The sequence below is a fragment of the Sitophilus oryzae genome, unplaced genomic scaffold (assembly GCF_002938485.1).
Source record: "Sitophilus oryzae breed Bouriz unplaced genomic scaffold, Soryzae_2.0 scaffold_177_pilon_pilon, whole genome shotgun sequence".
NCBI classification, from domain to species: Eukaryota; Metazoa; Arthropoda; class Insecta; order Coleoptera; family Curculionidae; genus Sitophilus; species Sitophilus oryzae.
Genome location: NW_022146479.1, coordinates 818,928 through 841,695, shown reverse-complemented (window position 1 = coordinate 841,695; position 22,768 = coordinate 818,928). Strand labels below are relative to the sequence as shown.

General features: G+C 31.5%; 1 protein-coding gene across 3 annotated transcripts in view; it reads right to left on the bottom strand.

Moving 5' to 3' along the window:
* LOC115882267 (acyl-CoA desaturase 1-like) overlaps positions 1 to 22,768 on the bottom strand; it is a 74,881-nt gene that overhangs the window by 14,998 nt on the left and 37,115 nt on the right. For 2 of the 3 annotated variants that reach the window (XM_030900214.1, XM_030900212.1), the window contains exon 2: positions 8,934 to 9,198. In XM_030900214.1, coding sequence (XP_030756074.1) covers positions 8,934 to 9,195 — 262 coding nt within the window. In that variant the 5' untranslated portion in view covers positions 9,196 to 9,198. Of the gene's footprint in view, positions 1 to 8,933; positions 9,199 to 15,255; positions 15,468 to 22,768 lie in introns of those variants that run through there. The other variant, XM_030900213.1, reaches the window with a different exon arrangement.

Here is a 22,768-nt window from a genome sequence, read left to right as displayed (position 1 = left end):
CTTTGCCGCTATTGCTGGACAAGTGAAAATGGCGGTGTTGCCAAATAATTTCCCAGAGGTTGCTCTGACCACCGACCAGCAAACATCTCTAAAAGAGGCTATACTGGACGAAGTAGTGGCGATCGGATCGCAACACAACGATCTACAAAATGTGGATCAGTTGCGTTTTGCGGGGATACTCTTTCGGGTGGGCATGATTCTCATAGATTGTGTATCTCAAGAATCGGCGAATTAGTTGGTGGAAATCGCACCTAACCTTAAAAATTGGCAGGGGCCGGAACTGGTTGCAATGAAGGGAGAAAACATCCCTAAAGGGGCGGCCATAACGGTCTTTCTGCCGAGGAGCAAGGGGAAAGACACCACACCACCTACCTGCTGAGCCTTATCTAATGTCAGAACTTCAATGTAAGGACATCGAGTTGGCGAGTCATCAACTCGAGGGAGGAGGGTCATGGTCAGGTCCTCACAATAGGAATTGACCTCAAATCCAAGGAGGCAATAGAGAAAGAGGGGCATATCCAGGGGGGTGACAGTAAACCGGAAAATTGGAAACAGTTGTGGCGCGGTTCTACCCAGGCAGAAAGCACGGCCTTCTAGACTGTCCTAGACAAAAATCTGAATATTTCTATATGATTTCTGTCAATTTCTGCTACGGAACATTTTTATGCACGTCGGCGTCCTGTTCTTTTGTCTTTTGTCGGTGTGTCAGCGTCAGCTCCCGAGGCCTCTGGCAAGGTCGGGCGCCATTTTAATTTTTGCCGTTTAGATTTGATTGGAAGTTTGTTTCTGATATTTCGGCTGAAATTTATAAGTACAAAGATGTTTTTTGATATAAAGTTCCTTGTTACACTTTAATAAAGTATATATGATATTAATTACATGAAGAAATGATAGAAATCGACGTTCCCTGCATTCTTAGCAGAGTATAGGCCATATTATATGTAAAAATAGGTAATATATTAACTGTTTTTATATTTTTTTAGCTTTAAACCCAAGGATCCTGGGATATTCTTTGCCAAGGATTTTTCCGTATCTCTACTTTAAAGACTGATCGGTGATTTTGAGCAATTGAAAGCAAGTTATACAAGGTAAATTATGATTATTGAACTATTATTAGCCTACATTAATTTTCTACAAGATGAACAGAAATGCGTAATTACATATCACATAGGAATATATTACCTATTTATATATTATATATACTACTTAGGTACCTATTATGTATTTTCATAGCAATAATGCTATAAATCTATGTATGTAGATTATTTTTAAAATACAAATGAGGTATTAGATGTATATGTATCATATTTTTTTATTCATTTTATTTTCATTCGAGTCCTGTTTGATTTAATTCACAAAAGTCTTATGTAGGTACCTATATTTATGTTTTTTACATATTTTTTTTGATTCCAGGTTTTGTGTGGGTTTCGGTTGCCTTTTTCCTGCTTCCAGTTATTTAGTTTTATGCCCGTGAAGCTGTGAAAACATTATTTATCTTCAAGTTTCTGTAAGTCATTGCACTGTTACTTTACCAATTCACTTTAACACAGCATCTCTGATATTATTTAAATATTTGATATTGATACAGTAGTTTATTGGTTTATAGCTCTTTAATTGTGTTGATTTGCATATTTACATTACTACTAGAAAGAGTAAAAAGTATATTAACCCTCATTTAAACCTCCTGAACAGCCCGCCATTAAAAACCGGAAACGGAAATAAATTTCATAAAATTGAAATTGTCATGTCTATGTCATGTCAAATGTCATATCTGAAAATTAGTTACCCAGGCAGCCACGCTGTTTCCATAATTTAACATTGACTTGACACTTCTTCTTGTATTTATTATTTTATGGGCATATCCTCTATTATAGATACGGGACAACATCGGTATCAGGTCTAAGGAGAGACCAAGTTAAAGAGGCGGAGAAAATGGAGACAGATCCTCCAGCCTCCACCTCATGGGTACCTCAGCCGGAGGCAAGCTCCTCGACTGTGAAGGGCACGGAAGGCCAAACTCCAACTGTGGAAGGGTGTGTACCCTCGGAGGAAAAACATCTGGAGGATGGAAAACACCCTGTCCCCCCTACAACAGAGGTATGATGGGTTATAGACTGTGTAATGACTCAAAGAAGGGGTTGATTGTGATTGACAATAGATCTTTAAGGTCACAGTGATTAACCCCCCTCTCACTCATTCTTCTATATTCTACCACTTAGGAAGCAGAACGGTTCTGGTCCAGTTAGTGGAGTGTTCGCTCCTTTTCTAGCCTAGAACGTTTGCTATTTCATTACCTTCTATCCCTTGATGGGCTGGCGACCAGAGTAGGAGGACTTCATTTTATTTCTAATTTGTTTAGCTTCTCTAGGCATTCCTCGATCAACTGTGTGATTGCTCTTAGGACTTCTTGACTATCGGATAAGATGGCTCTTTCTTGTTTCCGATAGTTCCTATCTAAGATACTCAGACATCTTTCGTATCTCAGTTCTCTGACAACTTAGCAAAACTGTAAACTTGGATTCTTATAGTAGTTAGTTTTTTTCCTTAATATTTTCATTTTTAAGTTACAATTTAAATAGCAATATTATACTCATTTTTTTTAATAAGAATAGGAAATGTGAGTTTTGACGATCTCTGCTTTAAACATAAACTTAGAATTTAATTTTATTGTTTAATTAATTTCGTTATATTGAACAAACTAGTCTATCATAGACAAATAGGTCACATTTAGCACAATTTATTTTAATTACCCATTGTCCAGGAACGCAACTGATTAAATAATTACAATTTCATAACGAGATTTCTTCGTTTTTTACAAACTTTCGGTCAATTTGTATAGAAAAGTTTCAGCGTTTAGGACATCGTTTAAATAAAAGTATCAGCACAGGCCATCATTAATGGCCAATTAAAAATAATTATTTTTTCAATAATTATGATTAAATATATAACGGAATCTTCTGCGAATATTAGGTACTTTCATTATTATCTAATTGCTGCTAAACTGTATACATGGTGTTACAAATAACAATGCACACTACAGGCACTCTTCTGTGCTACAGGTATGTCGTAAACCAAAAAGACTATCAAGAAAGGACTACATCAATCTACGATTAATAATAATAAATAAATAAGGCTTTATTGTGCAAAAAGCCAAAATAATTTCATCGACAAAGCATTTACAAAACAAACAGAAGCACAAAAAATATACAAATAATAAAAAATATACAATACAAATCATAAAATTCAAAAAAATTTAAGTCATTAAAATTACAAATTTTACAATACATTACAAAATTGTAAATGGATAAATTTTAAGAGTTATAAAATATTAAATACTCGACTTTTGACCAGTGTGTGAATTAATTAAACATCAACAAAAAAGTCGTTTACCGCATATAGGGCTCTCTTCAGTAAGTATGATTTCAGAGCTTTGCGATACGGGTAAGAATAAGCGACGATGTTAAAGAGCAGATGATTGGCATTTTTTGACATTACAGTATTGAGCCTTTAACTAGTTCTAGCTCCGGGTTGGTAGATAAAGATCGTGCTCCCGCGTTCCTAAGTGGATAGTTGGCGGATGTCTTTCGGGAATAGCAGATATGTGCTGCCGGATCAAGCAAGCGGATTCAAAATGAACAAGAAGTCAGTATTTCGAATTTTTTAAAGAAATTCTGGCAGTGAGTTCTACTGTTCAGTCCCAATAAATATCGAACTCTCTTTCGAAGTTTGAAAATACGATCAAATTTTGTCGCGCAGCAAATACCCCAGAAAGGCATAACGAAGATGCGACTCAAAAAGGGCATAATAGACTATTCTAGAGGTTGATAAGTTAAGTTCCTTAGACACTGATCTTAGCGCAAAACAGGCAGCGCTTAGTTTCTTTGATAAAGCTTCGATGTGCAAGTCCCATTTTAACGAGTTGTCAACAACGAGTCCTAAGAATTTCACAGAGTCCACGACGTCAATAGTGGTGTTATTAAGTACAAAAGGTTGTATAGTACTTTTATATGACAAAACTTCAGTTTTTCATAGGTTCAGGCATAGGAAATTAGAATCGCTCCAACATTTAATGGTGGTCACTGGATATATAGTATTATACAGGGTGGTCCAAACTGTATTCCGGAAACATCAACAGCATATTCTGCAGATAAAAATAAGTAAAAAAGTTCGTATAAATGTATGTCCTAAAATGCCTTGTTTCGGAGATACAGGGTGTAGAAGTTTCATTTTTATTTCAATTGTTTCCAAATAATTTCTGAAGTAAAGTCAATATTTGGATGAAAATTGGTGTCTGGAAGTTTTTTGGCATGAGAAATTTGATTTTAATGTCAATATGACTCCTAATAGTAGGGGGCGCCACCTACATGTATTTTAACTGCTTTGAAGAGTAATAATTTTTCGTCCGTACCTGTATAAAACTACAGAGTAAAAAAATATACATTTAGGACGTTTTTTACGTAAAAAAAATCTCTTGGTAAAAATCGCTACCAGTAATGGTTCTCGAGATATTTCGAATCGAAATTATCAATACCTGTCATCAATGACATAAATTAAACATGTTGTCTAAATAGTTATTAGCCTGAAATCATAAATTTTAAATGTTTTTGTGCCAAAAGTTCAACAGAAACTGTTATTTCATCATTTTTTTGCAGAAAATTTATGATTAATTTAAAAAAATAAAAATTTCCCAAATGTATAAATAACTATCTACTCAAGGTGTTTATGTTTTGTCAATAATGACATGTATTGACTATTTCCATTCTAAATATAAAGGAACAGTTGCTCAACGACAAGAGATATTTTTTACGTAAAAAGTCACGGAAATGTATATTTTTTCACTCAGCAGTTTGATACAGGTACGGACGAAAAGTTATTACTCTTCAAAGCAGTTAAAATACATGTAGGTGGCGCCTCCTACTATTAGGAGTCATATTGACATCAAAATCAAATTACTCATATCAAAAATCTCCTAGACACAACAATTTTCATCCAAATATTGAAGTTACTTCTGAAATTCTTTGGAAAAAATCGCAATAAAAATTAAATTTCTAGACCCTGTATCTCCGAAACTAAGCATTTTAGGACATACATTTTTACGAACTTTCTTGCTTATTTTTATCTGCAGAATATGCCGCCGAAGTTTCCGGAACACAATTCGGACCACCCTGTATAGTGCCGTAACATCTGGGCCTCTCCAAATGAAACTAGTATCGTCCGCAAAGAGGCAGATTTTACCGCTAGTGTCTAGATTTGCGGATTTGCATTATCATGAAGAAATGACGACTGATGTTTTTGAAGATTACTTTTCACAAATGATAACATTACTTCCAGAAAACTCTCTCATCGTTATGAAAAACGTCAGTTATCATTCGAGATTAATAGAAACATAATTGCCAACCGCTTTTGGAGGAAAGGCGACATTATAGGTTGGTTGTCTCAAAAGGATATTTCATTCAAAAACGAAATGTTGAAAAAGGAGCTGGTACAAATAGTTAGGCAAAGCAAATCACAAATGGCTAAAGCGCGTGGAATAAATGTACTTCGGTTGCCACCCTACCACCGTGAATTAAATCCCATAGAACATATATGGGCACAAATAAAAGGATTGGTAGCTCGGAATAACACAACGTTCAAGTTAAAAGAATATGAGAACTTACGAATATGTCGATATCACAAATCTCTGCCAAAAATTGAACAAGTGTCACAAACCACGTCATAAAAGAGGAGCAAAAAATGTGCGATCTTGAAAATCTCTTGGAGGAAACAGTAGAATCTCTGCTAATTTCAGTTGGAAATTCTGACGACTCTGACTTCAGTGGAGATGACTTATAATTACATATTATTTCAATTATTGTAAAAACTCAACATTAATTGAAATGTTTTTCTAAACGTGTGACATTGTTTTTTATAGTTATGTTATTTATGGTTTGTAACCTGTTACATTCATTTAACAATAAAAACTTTAGATTTCTTCATTAATATATACGATAATTGAGTGTACTCGTATAATGCAATATTACTGAAAATTCCAATAACGGGTAAATAAATATTTGTAGTGCCATTATAATATTATTTTACGTTGTGTAACAAAATATATTTTAACAAAACTTCTGTATTAAATCTTACAACCCTAATACCCCACACACTGTGAGGACCTTCTCAGGTAGCTCTTTTAACCATGGATATCTTTGTTGCCCTATTATTATATGGCGATTTTTATTGCCCTATTGATTGCATTTCTTTGCAGATATACCCTTCAAGTTAAATTAGTCCCATCTTTCAGAATGTCACACTGTACACAAGAAAACGCCTTTTGCGTTTATAGTGAGGCCCTTGTGCTATCAGGCTTTTAGAAATATAGTTTAATTGTTGATGATCACAATGGCTCACTCGTGGCTGACATGGTTTATTTTCATTTTATGTCATATCTCAGGATAGAAATTTGGAAATATAAACTAGTTTATTTATTAATCGCTATTTTGCCACATATATACACGTGTCTGGGTTTTAAGAGGTCGTTTACTTATGAATTGCGTACCTTTAAAGAGTGTGGCCCAGTGAAAGTGGTACCTCGCATATTTTTAATTTAATAATTCGGAATAAATTTATGATCACCTTGATCTTGAAATTGGGAGTGCGGTTCTATAATGGTCGGGAGTAGTAGTGTGATACAATATTTTTTTTATATTTAGAATTATAGAGAAACTGTTGATGATGTCATTATCCCAATTTTTCATGGTTATATTTATAGTAATAGTTATACATATTATTGTTAATATTTAATTAAACATAAATAAAACATATAAACAAACAGTTCATTAGACATCCTTGAAATACTGCATAATAACAAAATAGACCGTTCGCCCAATAAGATAAGATTCATTATCATTATACAGGGTAAGTATTTTAACTACCGGTACTATTGTTTGTTTCCATAAACAAATGCATAAGAATTGTTTTCAAAAAAATGTTGAAAACTTTACAAATATTTCATGGTATTTTCCGGGAAATTAAAAAAAATTACTGCCGAAGTTTCATTCTCATGAAATTTCATGACAGTTTGCAATAGTGTCATCTCCTACATTACCAATCCGTTACCGGATTTATATCAAACCATGTTGTGTTCTAACAAAAGTAACTTTTACAGTTTTTTTCAACAATAACAGAACATTGCTTTTTAAAAATGTCCGTGGACCATACTTTTATTGACATCGGGTCAATCAATAATTTTCCCAAACAGCTAGATATTAGGTATAGATGATATTGTCAGTATTGCTCATCAAGAAAGACTACACCGTTATATTAATCAATTAAGGCCGTAAACAAACATAACATATACAATTTTATATACTAATTCAATATAATAAAATTAAATAATAAAAATATTGTAATTATATTCTTGCAGATTAAGTGAAAAGTTTTGTTCTTAAATATATAGGATGGTGACAATTTCGATGCTCAACATTGGCATCTCAGAAACTACGAATTCGAGAGATACGAATTCGGTTAAATGGGACAAAAGTTGCGTAATTAAAAGTTTGACAAACACCTATGTCTTTAAAATGAAAAGAAGAGGGCAATGTTTTAAAAGGCTTAATGATATTAATGTGCCAGCTCAGATTGAAATAAGCCCGGAAACCTCTAGCTGTAAAATAAGTCGCGAGTGTTGTATAAGTGATTCTTATGTAGGGAAGATTATCAAAAAACATAAATATCACAACTTTAAATTTAAATGTGTATCAAATTTACTTTTTTTACATACTGGTGATCACGAGAGAAGATTACAATTTTGCAAATGGTTTGGGGAAAGTGTTCAAGAGAGCCCCCTTTTTTCTAGAAAAATATTATGGACGGATGAATCTTTATTTACAAATACTGGTACATTTAACAGAAAAAAAATCACATTATTATGCAAAAGAAAATCTTCATTTAATTAGAGAAACCAGACCACAAATAAGATATACCTTGAACATCAGAGCTTCTTGACAATAAAATTTTTGGTTCTGTATTGACCTGTATTGAACTCTATTATACAATTTTTGTGCGTCCGGATTTGACACTTAACAGAATAAACAAAAAATAATTTAATTACACTACAATAATGAATAAAAATTAGATACCACCATATAGACTTTCTTTCGCTCTATCTAATAGTATAAAAATTCAAAATGGCGGCCATAAGTAAACAAAAACTTGACTGTTGTTGTGCAAAATCTAGAAGGCTTAGAAATTTTCTGAAAACGGCATTTAATTGGCCAAATTGAGGTTAAAAATATAAAACTACCAACTTACGTTCCAATAGATACAATAGTTCTGAAGATATTTCCATTTAAAATAAACGTATTGTTTTAATTTTTTTGACATAAATCCGAAATTAATCAAGATACCGGGGGTTTCTTCATAGGCGTTTGTCAAACTTCTAATTACGCAACTTTTATCCCATTTATCCGAATTCGTATCTCTCGTAGTTTCTGAGATGCCAATGTTGAGCATCGAAATTGTCACTACCCTGTATACTATACATATTATTAATTAATATATATATCAACATAAAATGAGATGTAATTAACGAAATATCAACGCAACAACAGATATTTTAGAAACGTCTAGGTTTACTTGTTTCACTGAGATTTATGAAAAAAAGTCCTTTGTCTCGGGTATAGATACAAACACGTCGTGGAAGTAAACAAAACGAAATTGAACAAGACAAATAAAATCCCCTTACATCCTTGCCTTCTCCGCAATTCGACGAGTAGTTTCGAGGCGTTTTTAAGAAATAAAAGTAGGTGAAGACAAACGGAAATAGGCCAAGACAAGCTTAGGCGATAAAGTTAGGCGAAGAAACGCGGCCTTGAAGTCCTCTGAAGTGTTTTCCGAATATTGTAGAGGTCGTAATAAAATATAAAATATCGTACTATCTAATGGAAACTTACCCCAGATGTCCGTTTTCCACATACAGTACGCACACATCACCCATAGTCCATATAGAGCTGCCAAATGCAATGCCAAAAAACCAATTGCATTTTTCCACACTATCTCTCGTTTGAAGTTGTAATCTGTGCCGATTTCCGCCGGTAGCAATCCAGAATAGTCCTTTTTAGCCTTCTTTTCTTCGATTACTTTCACTTTCTCTTGACTAGTCAAGTGATCAGAATGATGATGAGGCGCGGATTGACTGACCTCAGAAGGCGCCATTTTCTGAAACCGAAAAAAAATCCTTTAATTTTAGTAATAATCTCCGAAAATCTTAAAAATTCCTTAGTCTTTTTCTCAGAGGACTTATGAGTAGAGACTATACAGAGTGCGCCTTAAATAAGTGATAACTAGTGATAACTGATAAAAAAGATAGACTTGAACTAAAGTCGTCATCGTTCTTGAAAAAAAAAATTTGGTAGCAAGAGAATTTATTTTAGCGTAAAAGAAAATATTTTGCCTGAAGAAAAACTCTCTTAACTCAAGAAAACTGGTTCTCTTGAAAAACTCGAAAATTTCTCTTTGATCTATTTTCATTCAACCAAGTGCACGTTACTTTGTTTTAAGATAATAAGAAAAATACGCTAGGAAGTACTTCATTCAAGAAACATGGATATTTTTCCAATAGCTAAATACTCTTTTGATGAAAAATAATAACGACACGCAAAGACGATGACGAAGGACAGTATATACAATCAGTCGGCAGTAGAGATGGGAAAAAATCGATTCCACGGTAGATCGATTTTTCGATTATAAATTTAAATATTAATCGATTTATCGATTTAAAAAATCGGTGTGATTAAAAAGCCGATTTTTAATTTTTTTAAATAAATGTATCTAAACATTAATTCTATTTAATATATTTTATTAATAAAAAATAATCGTCATTCAAGTTACAAATCAAGATGTTTGGTATGGTATTACACTATTACTATTGGTCTAGGTTAACACTCCACACCTAAAGTTAACACACTAGGTTAACACTCTACACCACAAAAAAATAAGAATAAAAAAAATAAATAATACAAAACAATAAAAAAAACATTAGTTCTTTGTTCCTCCTGTAGAGGTAGAGATCACATAGATAAATATTGCTTTACAAACTTAAAACTTGTTGGTTCTTGTTTACAAAAATCATTTTATTTACATTTTTTACTTTAATCGACTTCGTTTGGCTGAAATTATTATGCCTGCCTGTGAAAAAACCCTCTCAGAGGGCACTGACGTTGCAAGAATACATAAATACTTTAGGGCCAAAGTACAGCACGTCTGCTGGATCTCTGTCTATGAAAAGAATACGGACGAAAAACATTTAAATAAACAACAGTATATTTTATACGTCGACTTGACGAGTACGTCACCGCAAATCGCTCCGCCCACTCATTTTATTGGCTACTTGCAAATTTGTCGTTTTTTTATTGATGAGACGCGTCGTCTAATTTTTTACGAAAAACATCGAGATAATATCGTTTTCCCTCTCACGGATACCCCGTAGCTACAGAACGGACAGACGTACTGTATCTAAATATTTGTAAAGGGAATTGTTTAATTTTGCAACAATTTACTTATTACTTTCTTTATAGTAGAGGAATAAAATCGAATTACCGATTACTCGATTAAAAAATTAAAAAATATCGATTTTTCGATACTCACGCAAAAATCGATTAATCGATTTTTGAAATCGATTCTTTCCCATCTCTAGTCGGCAGTCCGATCATCATATCATAGTACGCACGGGTTTTGTTGCTTGGAATTTTGCATAATTTGCTTTTTAAACGCATATTGTATAACAAATTAGTGATCGTTATTAACATGCATTTGTCATTTTTTATGGACAAATTTTAGGATATATAGATTCTTTAAAGGAGTTTCTGAAAAAATGGAAATTAGAGCATTTATTTGCTATATTTGAAGGTAAGAGACATTTACCTAATGCACCTGTTTAGATAATGCATGCGTGACTATAGATGGAATAAGAATATAGGTATCGATTTTTTTATGCAAATAATTACAAAAATTTTAGAATTTCAAGTCGTCGTATTAAAAAAATCAAAATGTGACCAAAGCTTATAATTTTAATAATTTATTTGCTTTACTTTGATTAATCGTGATGTAACATTTTTTTGTAATTTGTAGAGTGATGAACCACCCCAAAATATACCAAGGAGTGAAGATATCAAAACAAAACGCCTGCCGCCGTATTTCGTCCCCATCTCGTAGCTCTTGGTGCTTTTCATATTTGAAGGAATAGTATTTATGTCGTTTCAAAATTCGAAACGCTGTAGTGTGATCTATTCCTATTTCATCCTCAAGTTTCCTTGTGCTGATGTTTCCATCGTTCTCTTACACGCACAATAGAACTTCCAAGTCGGTATGATTTCTTGCATCTTCTCTTTGTTCCTGCCTTACTTCACATCTGCAGTTATTTAGGGTACCTTTGGTCTCAAATCTCTGGATATTCCTTGCGATTGTAGATTTTCCAGGTATCGATCTATTCGGATACAGAGCAGCAAACATGCAATAAACAAAGCTTATGAAAAGATAGTTAATGCTTTGGGCAAAGAAACGTCGTTCTTGGCCCTATTGAAAAGCGCCAATCTTTTGGGTCAAAGTCATATTCATTTCGACTGAGAGATCCTTTTTTTCAGTGATTTTCACAGGGCCTTGCAGATTTCTCGATAAAAGAAACAAACAATATTTTCTCTTTACCCTTTTTCAAACGTCACAAAAGTATTAATTTTTGCGAGGTGATTGACAATATAAAAATGTCATTTTAACGCCTAGGCATAAAAATTAAGCACTTTTACGCCTAAGCACAAAAGTACGAAATATATTATTAAACTGACATAAAGTGTCTGACAATTTTCTAAGATTTTCAGTTGACTGTTTTAACAAGGAAATGCAAAGAATATACGGTATGAATTTTTATTATTTTTATTTTAGATAGTGCTTACGAAACAAAGCAGAATCGGACGTATGTTGATATGAAAAATAAATAAACTTATTTTTACGTGAGGTATCTCCCCGCGAGATATGGCGCACCCTGTATAAGCATTGTAATTTGTGATTATAAAATTTTATATATTTACGAAAGAGGTATTAAAATTTCTCAGGAATATTTTTCATTTACGTTTAATCCTATAAAATACAAAACCAAATCCGAAATACATTTTGCAAGAAATGTTATAACCTAAAAGCAATTACATTATTTGGTATCCAATATAGTGATACAATATTTATTTATACATTATATTGTTATATTTGTAATAAAAAACATATTTTTAATTGGATTTTGATTAAAAAAAATCGTAAAAATATGCGATCTGACTTTCTACAGGGTGAGTCTTAAATAAATACAATTATTTTTAAGGGCAGTATATTTCGACTCTTAAGTGTTCAATTTGGCCCACCCTATACACTTATTAAGGATGAAACAAAAATTAGAGACAATGTATAGAATGCTCAGCCATCGTACAACGTCACGTCATATATTGTCGAACTCTCTCAATCACTTGACAACCAGATGAAAGAGATTGGTGACGTCATTACGGTATTTCGTAAATTACTGCATATTCTTTTTAGTAATTATCGTTGTCATTTGATTTGTTGCTCTGTATCCGATACCTTTTCATAACTATTTCCTTGATAATACCATTTAATCATCAATAGTTTTTCTTCGGTAGTGTAATTCATGGCTAATATTTTCGATGTTGGTATGAGTTTTTAATAATAATATTAAAGCACTAAATAGATAAATTTCTGAAATGACAACTTCATTTGGCGGTTATCTTTTACCTTGACTGGTGCTCATAAGTAAATACAGGGCCATAAAAAAGGAGAAATATTTAAAAAGAAATCGGTGATAATTCGTAAACGGGCTAATCAAAAATATCTAAAGTTATTCTTTTGAATGTGGGTTTTAGTGCTCTTCAATAAACCTAAATATAATTACTCTCTTTTTCATTTATAGTAGTTTGTATCACTCTTGCATGCATTGATATATTAATTAAAACAATTAAAAAACCATAAAAAAAAATCATTGTGTTTCTTTTTCGAAATCTTAGAAGCCTAATAATGTATTTTTTTCCAATAGCAACTGTTAAAATTGCCTTATATCTATCAAAAATACTAGATAAAATAGTACGTTAACCGCAAGGGTAGATTAAATGATACTTTAACAGCGAGGATAGGTTAACAACTTTATTTCTTCTCGTACGTTTTTTAATTACCTCCATTTTTGAAAATTTTTGTATTTCTTTTCATAAGTTATTCGGGATTTAAATGGAAGTAGTTTGGATATGGCGTTTGTTGCCTCAGCCTGAATATCTATTGGTAATTTACTTATTTCGTTTTGAGCCATTTCTGGCTCCAATTCAATCAGCAATCGACACGAAAGAGAATTAAAAAATATTGACTCAAAACTGACAACTAAAGAGACAGCTTTATTTATTTGTCAAATTACATAGAAACCAACGCCAACCCAGCACAATATTTTTCTACTCGTAATAAATTCCTTGAAATAATAATTTCTGAATATTTTTTAAAACGTAACTCGCTATGGAAAAAATATTGTTTTATACACGACGATAAAATTGCATTATCGTCTCCCGCTCGTGAATTAATCTTTTCGGTCGACGATAAAATACCATTTTATCGTCTTGTATAAAAAATAACTATTTTTTAAACTGCTACATATTTAAATTAATATTAAAAGTATTATTCTTTTAATATGAGACCTACATTATATTCAAAACAAAGTTTTATTGTAATGTAGGTACATTTTGTCTCGGATGGTTAGGGTTCAATTTGTTACGCACAAAACATAGTCAAATTTAGCGTAAATAATGTGTATAAGAAAATACAGAAAGAGAATATTATCGTCTATTCGAAGAGTGACAACTTTTCGAAATTGTAAAAGTAAAGTTTTTGTTATAAAAGAACTATGCCAAGTTTAACGGTTCGTTTTTTATCGCTGCTTAAAAATGCAATCTCCATTTAACTGTTTGACATGTAAAAGAATAGTAATGAATGAAGAAGTCTAATAAAAAGGTTATATGGAAAAATATATATTTTATTGTCTAGAATGTGTTATAAATTAAAATTTCTTAAACAATAACATTTTCAAAATCAATGTTTTTAACCAAGTTTTTATTGCCTTTTGTTTTTGGTTTTATTGTTTGATTAATTTTGTTTTGATTGGTAAGTTTTTTATTGGAAAATTTTGGCAATACTCTATATTATATTCCTACAATGGTACAGAGTTTTCCCTGGCCAAAAAGGAAAACAAAAATTAACAAAAAACGATCAGAAATTCAGAAAAATGTATTTTCTCTCCACTTTTTTTAATGTAATACCCCATATATTTTAAAGATTTTTTTCCTATTTCAAATACACAAAGAGAGTCTTAGATAATGCAAATATTTTAGGGGTAGTATATTTCGACCCCAGAAACACGATTATAAGGATTTTTTTCACGAAAAAAAATTGAAAATTTGTATTATTTTTGGACTTTGTTTAGTTAATTTGTTGAAAATATGGCAACATAGGTAGTAGCTTAAATTTACAAGAAACAAAATCCAGAAAAGATCCAGTGGTTCTCAACATTTTAGCAAAAAATATTTTTTGGGGGAATTTTCAAAATAAAATAACTCGCCTTATTTTGGATTGGAAAAACGGTAAAGAGAAACTATGTTTCTTTTATCGAGATCTACCAGCCCTGAAAATATTTGCACTTATTTAAGACTTACCCTGTATAAGGTTTGTCTATATTTACGTATAAACCATTTTTGAATTAGTTAATTATATGTACAAGATGGTTTATATAGCATGTTTTATTATACTTATATAATAATTATTACTGAACTATTAGTTCATATTTGTTTGTTCTTATAATTTTTTTTCTTAAAAACAAAGAATACTTGATTTAATAATTAATATTATACTATTATGTATTTGAGAAAAATATAAAAAAGTAGGTATTCATTAATTGATCAATATGCTTTAATTTTTAAATTAATAAAAAATCTTTTAAAAATTTTATTGTAAATAATTTAACCGGCTTTTTATTAATAAGTAATTTTTTATGATTTTTCTAAGAGCAAAAATATAAAGAACTTAAAAATGTATAAATATATGTATACAATCATGTTGCATTAATACAAGCCTAAAGGTAACAATAAAAAACATAACATATTTAACTAGGAACATATAAATAAATAAATATTATACGTTTCGTCTTCCATTATTATAAATTCGAAAAAAAAAATATATTTTATATTTTACCTTATTTATTCTCTTAGTAATATAAAATAAATCCTCTACAGATCACAACTCAAAAATCACTACACAAATTTTCTCTACTACTTAAAAAATGTATAATACCGTAAAAACGATGTAGTTTCATTTACGTGTATGGTACTTAAGTACCATGGAACCGTAAGGGTATGCGTCGAATATTAATATAAGTCAGTATGTACGAAAAGTATAAATATAAAATTTCGGGGTTTTGTGCGGTACCGCCAGGAGTGGGGGAAGTAAAGTATAGTACCGAGCTTTTTTAATCCAAGCGCGAACGTGAACGTAAAGTACCAAATATCGGCAGGTGCTAGTGGGTGGTACCAATATAATATTATTTGATCTAAGATTTAGTGAGGGTAGGTGATACGAGGTTAGTGAGATGAAACGAAATGCGAATATACAGGGTGTTTTGTATGAAAGTATTTTAACTCGATGTAGTATAATTCGAACACAGGGACACACAAACATGAGGTTTCCTTGACAAAAAAATTGTTGGGAAATTCATATTATTCTTCTTCACATTTTCTGGGAAATTAAAAAAATGTTTATTCTCCTGAAATTTGTTGTTTGTTGATGGTTATTTGTGGTTGTTGTAAGCTTTGCATTGTTGCTCCTACGTTACCCATGTTTTGCATACATATTAGAAATCTGTTATTGCCATTTTATGATATATTTTCAATATAATTTATGGTCCATCTGACAACACAGGACGTCGAATAGCTGATTGCCGATTGATTTTGGCGGTTCTCAAAATGTAAATTTATTAGGTAAGCATTCATTTCGCAAGAAAATCCTCATACGCGTGTTTCTGGAGTCGAATATATTAAAAATATTCGCAGTTATTTAAGACTCGCCCTGTACAAAAATGGCCAATAGAAAATATTTCTCTTGTCCAGAGCTGCCACTCCTTAAAATACTTGCACTTGTTTGCAAGGGACTCCCCATAGAAGTGTGATAATTTACAGAATAAGAAGATATAGGTTTTTCTGGTTGTGCTCTTTTGATAATTTAAATAAATTTATCTAAAATAACATATAGAAAGTAACGTCTTTACGCATGTTATTTTTGCATTCAGACAATTTAAAAATGCTTTTGTTGCTGATATACCGTATGATCGAAAAAAAAACGGCTAAAATTGGTTATGAAATGACGATCGCTGTCATTTTATATGTAAATTTATGTGGGAAATGTCATCGATCGTCATTTCCCAGCCAACTGGACGCCGATTTTTCAATCATACGGTATTAGACTAGTTATTAACTGAAGTATCTTTTTGTTTTTTGTTTTTCCTATTATATCCTCAGTATATTATATACCGGGTGCGTCTCAAAAGTGGCTCACCCCTATAACTTTTTTATTTTTTCAGATAAAAAAAAGAGATTTGGTATGTTAGTATATGACATAAATGAGGATTGATATTCAATTGTTTTTGGACACTTTCTGTTTTACCGGAAATGACTCTCCTCGGTATATTTTTACTTTATTCGATAGAAAATGACACTCAGACAATAGAATGACATATCATATGCCAACTTTTGATATTTTCATTTAAAAAACTCGTATTTTAAATTCTAATCTAGAGTGCCATGGTTGTTTTAAACCACTAATTTTTATTCAGGAGCCTTGGAAAAATATATTTGATCGTCTATTGTTTTTCGTGTCCTGTCCTGGCCGATTAAAAGATGCCCAAATCGTATTTTTAATCATATCTCAATTTTTTCAAATTGAACGAGGGTGGCTCATTAGCATATTTGGAAAAGGCACTTTTTTACGAATATTTTGGTACCACACACTTGGTATTTCGAGTCAAATTATTGTTATGAACCGCATGTTACAATTTCAAATAAACCATAATTGTCAAAAGTTGACATATGATATATGTCATTCTATTCAGGGTGTCATTTTATATCGAATAAAGTAGAAATATACCGATGGTGCATTTAAAAATCAAAAATTGTAGTCATTTCCGGTGAAAGAGGAAGTGACCAAAAACAAATTGTCAATATCGTATCGTCAACGAATACGTCAATCAATTCTATTTTATGTCATATACAAAAATATTTTGTATCATATACTAATATACCAAATGTCGTATTTTTATGTGAAAAAGTAAAAAACTTATAGGTGAGCCACTTTTGCGACGCACCCGGTATACTCATTATATCCTAATAGAAGTAGACTAATAGTATAGTCTATCCAACTAGAGGACAGTGAAACTTGTGTCTGTCTTTTTAATTCAGAGACAAGTTGTATTTTCTGTCATTTTTTGGATGATGTCTGGATGATGAAATTTTTCTTGATCCGCTGGATAAACTATAGGTATATCTGAGTAGTTTGGATTAGACATTTTAAATGTTTTGTTCATTTTGTTTTTTTGCTTTTGACACGATAAGCATTTATTGTGGGTTAGATAAATTTGTTTTAAGATTAAAAAGCTTGACTGACAAGCTTGTTTCTGTTTGGATTCATTACAGTGGCATTAAAAAAAACATTTTTTTTATTTTTTACATTTATCTTTTAGTGGCGAAAAACCCAGGCAATTTGTAACAGATCTATAGTATTTTGAATGTATGGCTGTGTGATTTTTCTATCAATGTGAATTTACTTATTCAGAATTCTCCTTATATTTCATTCTACATTTTCAACTATTCCTATTGTTGTCCAAATTGTTAAATAGATACTGTTAATATGATTTAAATTTCGTATAAAAAATTTCTCATTTTAATATGTATTATTAATATGAACGGAAGTAATGTTTTGTTACAAAAATATGCTTCATTATTACACTTTTTCGAAATATATAATCATTTCCACTAAACTGTTAAATTTATAATGTAATTTTTTCACTCTTTGCGTGTTATTTTCTGCGAAACGTATTTTTAGTGGTTGAATTGGCAAGATATATTTGTTTTTAACTCATATATTAAAAAAGCCGCCATTTGTGTGTTTGGTACTGATGAGCAAAAACTGGTCTTCAATCTTGCGGTCCTGGTCTTGGTCTGGCTTTTCATACAATACCAAGACTAGCATTGGATCAGCAAGACAAAGATCAAGACCGACCAATACCAGACTTACTCAAGACCAAAAAAAATTTCTTGGTCTCAGTAGGCCTCGTCACTACTATTTGATCTAATTCTTATCTTTCAGAAATATGTTTTCTTTATTACTTCATATTATTTCAGCATTATAGAAGACTAAATACATAAGCATATAGATCATACCAAATAAACTTTTAGTGACGTGATTAAGCTTGACCGGAAAAATAAAAAATTGACTTGAAAATAAATTAATTATAAATATATAAACAGTTATTATTTACATCAACAAAACTCACCACCTTAACAGAACTTAAGGAACATAATATTTTGAACAAGGAATATTTCCCAAACCCGAAAAATTAATTTTATTCGATTATTTTTTTTTTGCTTATAGTGTAATTTGATTGCATTGGTTTCACTCTTTTTGGTTGGATTGGTTTAGTTATTTGGCGAGTTGGTTAGCGTGGTTATTTGGAGGGTGTTAATTCATTGGTTAATTGTTTTTTCGGGTTTGGGAAATATTCCTTGCTCAAAACTAGATTTGCGTATTTTTTTCGGGCATTGCCCGAATTCGACTATTGAGCGTAACACATACATTCTAATTTTTTAGCCAAAACTGAATACTATTTTCAGAATGTTAATAACTTTTCTTTTATCTAACTTAAGTAATATTATATCGCTAACGAGTATTAAAATAGTTTAAGTAATCGAACGACATCATTAGGTAAAATTTAATTTTAACGATACTGATACACGTTCACCTAAACTATTTAATTGATGCATAATGTCATTATCAGATAATTGGCAATATAAAACGAAGATCTTAGTGAAAGTGATATCCATATAGTAACGATTCAAAATGGAAATCACGGAAGTTTTCCTCATTTTTGACATTAACATTTGACATAATGATTCCGACAGACAATATCCCAAAAATGACAGATTTTAGCATCGTTTATAGAAAATAACATTTTAGAGCATCATTTCTTGATTCTAATGACTCATACATTTAATACGAAATGTTTTCCGTAAATTTGGAGTTTCCACAATCTTCATTAACGTCAACATCAATTCTTGAAAGGCAACTGTTTTATATTCATTGTGTAGATCACGGGACGTTGCCCTTGTTATTTTCAAAGAATAATTATTTTTTTCATATTTATGCCATGTAAAAGAATTATTTTTTTGGCGTCGTAATTTTAATTGATGATGCGTGCATAATTTTATTGATGGAAAGATGAAGACTACGAGTACTCTGTGATCTGCAAGACCAAGACCAAGAACCTAAACAAGCAGGCAGGACTCTTGGAGTTTTGCGGGCTTGCTTTTTTTCACATTTTTATTATACCGGGTGTATTTCAAAAGTGGTTCACCCCTATAATAATAATACCTTCCGTATATAGCGTTTAACGCCTTGGGAGTAGCAAGGAACAGCTTGCCATACTAGAGCGGTTCGGTATACAAGGAAGGTAATGTGGCTAGCACTACGCTTCAACCGCCTATTATTACCTCAAGATTGTGCATCCCAAGTATTCATTTAAGGCTGAGTCGACCTAGGTACCCAAACTATTTTTATTTTAATAAAAATAGTCGGCTGATGAAATGCCGGGTGTGGGATTCGAACCCAGAACCTTGAGATTGGTAGACGAGAGCCTGTACCTCTACGCCACCGGGCACCCTATAACTTTTTTATTTTTTCAGATAAAAAACAAGATTTGATATGTTAGTATATGATATAAATTAGTATTGATTGACGTATTCAATTCTTTTCGGTTAATTCCTGTTCCCCCGGAAATAACCACAACTTTTGATTTTTAAATGACACTTCATTTGGTAGAAAATTACATTTTAAATTGAATGACATACCATATGTCAACTTTTGATATTTTCAATTATAAAAATAGCATTTTAAATTTTAATTTAGAGTGCCATGACCATAAATGTAACGCCAATTTGACTCAAAATACCAAGTGTGTGATACCAAATTACTCGTAAAAAAATGCTTTTTCCAAATATGCTAATGAGCCACCCTCGTTTAGTTCGAAAAAATGAGATATGATTAAAAATACGATTTGAGCATCTTTTAACTGGCCAGGACAAGACACGAAAAACATTAGACGATCAAATCTATTATTTCAAGGCTCTTTTAGGATTAAAAATTAGTGTTTTTGACACAACCATAGCACTCTAGAATGAAATTTAAAATCCGATTTTTTTTTAAATCGAGAATGTCAAAAGTTGGTATATGTCATGCCATTCCATTCTATCGAATAAACTAAAAAAATACCGAGGATGCCATTTAAAAATCAAAAGTTGTAGTTATGTCCGGTAAAAGAGGAAGTGACCAAAAACAATTGAATACGTCAATCAATCCTAATTTATGTTATATACTAATACACCAGATTAAGATTAAGATTTTTTATATCTGAAAAAATAAAAAAAATTATAGTGGTGAGCCACTTTCGAGACGCACCCGGTATAAGTAATGACTTATATGTGTTCAAAAAAGTATTGTTTTAATTTAATACAAATAGTGTTTTCCCGACTATTGCATAAAATTTTAAAGAAACTTGAATATGTTTTTATTCAACATGATATATTGAAAAATAAACAAAATTTGTCAAATATTCCTTCTTTAATTGTTTGGTTTGGTTTAGTATACTATCTATTTAAAGATTTTCTAAGTAGAAACTGTCGTTAGTTTAAAAATTGCCAAACTCGCAAGTCTTGCAGCAGAACCAAGACCAAAATAGTCTTGGTCTTGGTCTTGCCATTTACTCATCACCATCAGGATTAGAACGGTAAGAATAAGAATTTCCTTTCCACGATACATAAAAAAAGAAATATAAAGCGCATATAATATTAGGGAACACCCTGTATATACATATTTGTGTTTACCTATTAAAATTTTATCTATCTGGCTGATTCATCTTTTTCGGACAAACCCGAAAAACGTAATGGTATAAACCCAGAAGAGTTTTCATAAATTTTAACCTTGGTAATCATCTCGATTTTTTTTAGATTTTTTTCTTCAAACGGTTTCACACACAACGACATTATAATAGATCAAATATAATAGAACAATAAATTTGTCAAGAGAGAAAAAAAATTGTATGTATAGGGTGGGTCAAATTCGACGCTTTTAAATGGAAACACCCTTTTCTATACGAGATAGACAAAAACTAATATCGGTGTCTGGAGCTCAATTTTCATCAAAAATATGATGGTGAAAACAGCACATCAATATCTGTTACCGTTTCGGAGTTACGGGGTGTTTTTCAAAAATGTGCACTTTTAACAAATCGCTGTAACTTTTTTGCTATGGAAAATTTTGTATTTCTATGAAAACATTTCCAAAGCACCTTTTTACGTAGAATTTAATGGTTTAAGTATAATTTTTTTAAAATTAATAATTTAGGAGTTATCAACAGAAAAAATGATTTTTTATTTGGGACACCCTCTATATTTTTAATTAACTGAAAATAATTTAAAATTACCTTTCCAAAAATATAGCACACTTGATATTTTGTTATAATTCCCTTCGAAATACAGAATTTTTAAAAGTTCGCCACTTTTAACTAGTAGGCTTTGGACCCTTTATTGATGATATGCCCTTAATGGAACTCGAAAATATATATTTTCCAGCAAGACGACGCACCGCTTCTGAGCGCTGAAGTTATCAGCAAATTTTTGCATCCAATTTCAACAATAATTGAATAGCTAACCAAGATTCCAGCCGTTGGCCGTCGAGGCCGCCTGACTTAGTGCCCATGGATCTAATCCTGTGGATATATTTGCGGAAGAATAAAGGTTCCTTCTTCTTCCGTATAATCTAGACAATAATTAGAAATACTTAACAGTTATGAGAGGGTATCTTTCACCCCCACTGAGTTAATGAATTCCGCGAGAAATGTTCAAAAACTGCCCCGTCTGTCCATAACAGAAGACGGTCGATATGTCGAACACCTGTAGCAAAATCTCATGTCTTTGTTTGCTATTTAGTTTTATTGTTATTAGATATAGTTTAAATGTGTGTTGATGTTGGTTAAATATATTTTAAATAGTTATAAAATTCTGAATCTCTCATAGCAAATATTATTTTCGTTTTAATTGATGCTCAAAGCTAGATTTTTTTGCATTACAGCAGGTGCCTTTCAAAGCCTACTCATTTAAAGCGGGCGAATTTTTATATACTATATATCTCGAAGAGGAATCGAGCAAAATATCAAGTGTGTTATATTTTTGGAAAGGTAATTTTAAATTATTTTTAATATATTAAAAATATACAGGGTGTCCCATATAAAAAATCAAATTTTCTGTTGATAACTCTTAAATTATTAATTTTAAAAAAATTATATTTAAACCATTAAATTCTACATACAAAGGTGCTTTGGAAATGTTTTCATAAAAATACAAAATTTTCCATAGCAAAAAAGTTACAGCGATTTGTTAAAAGTGCA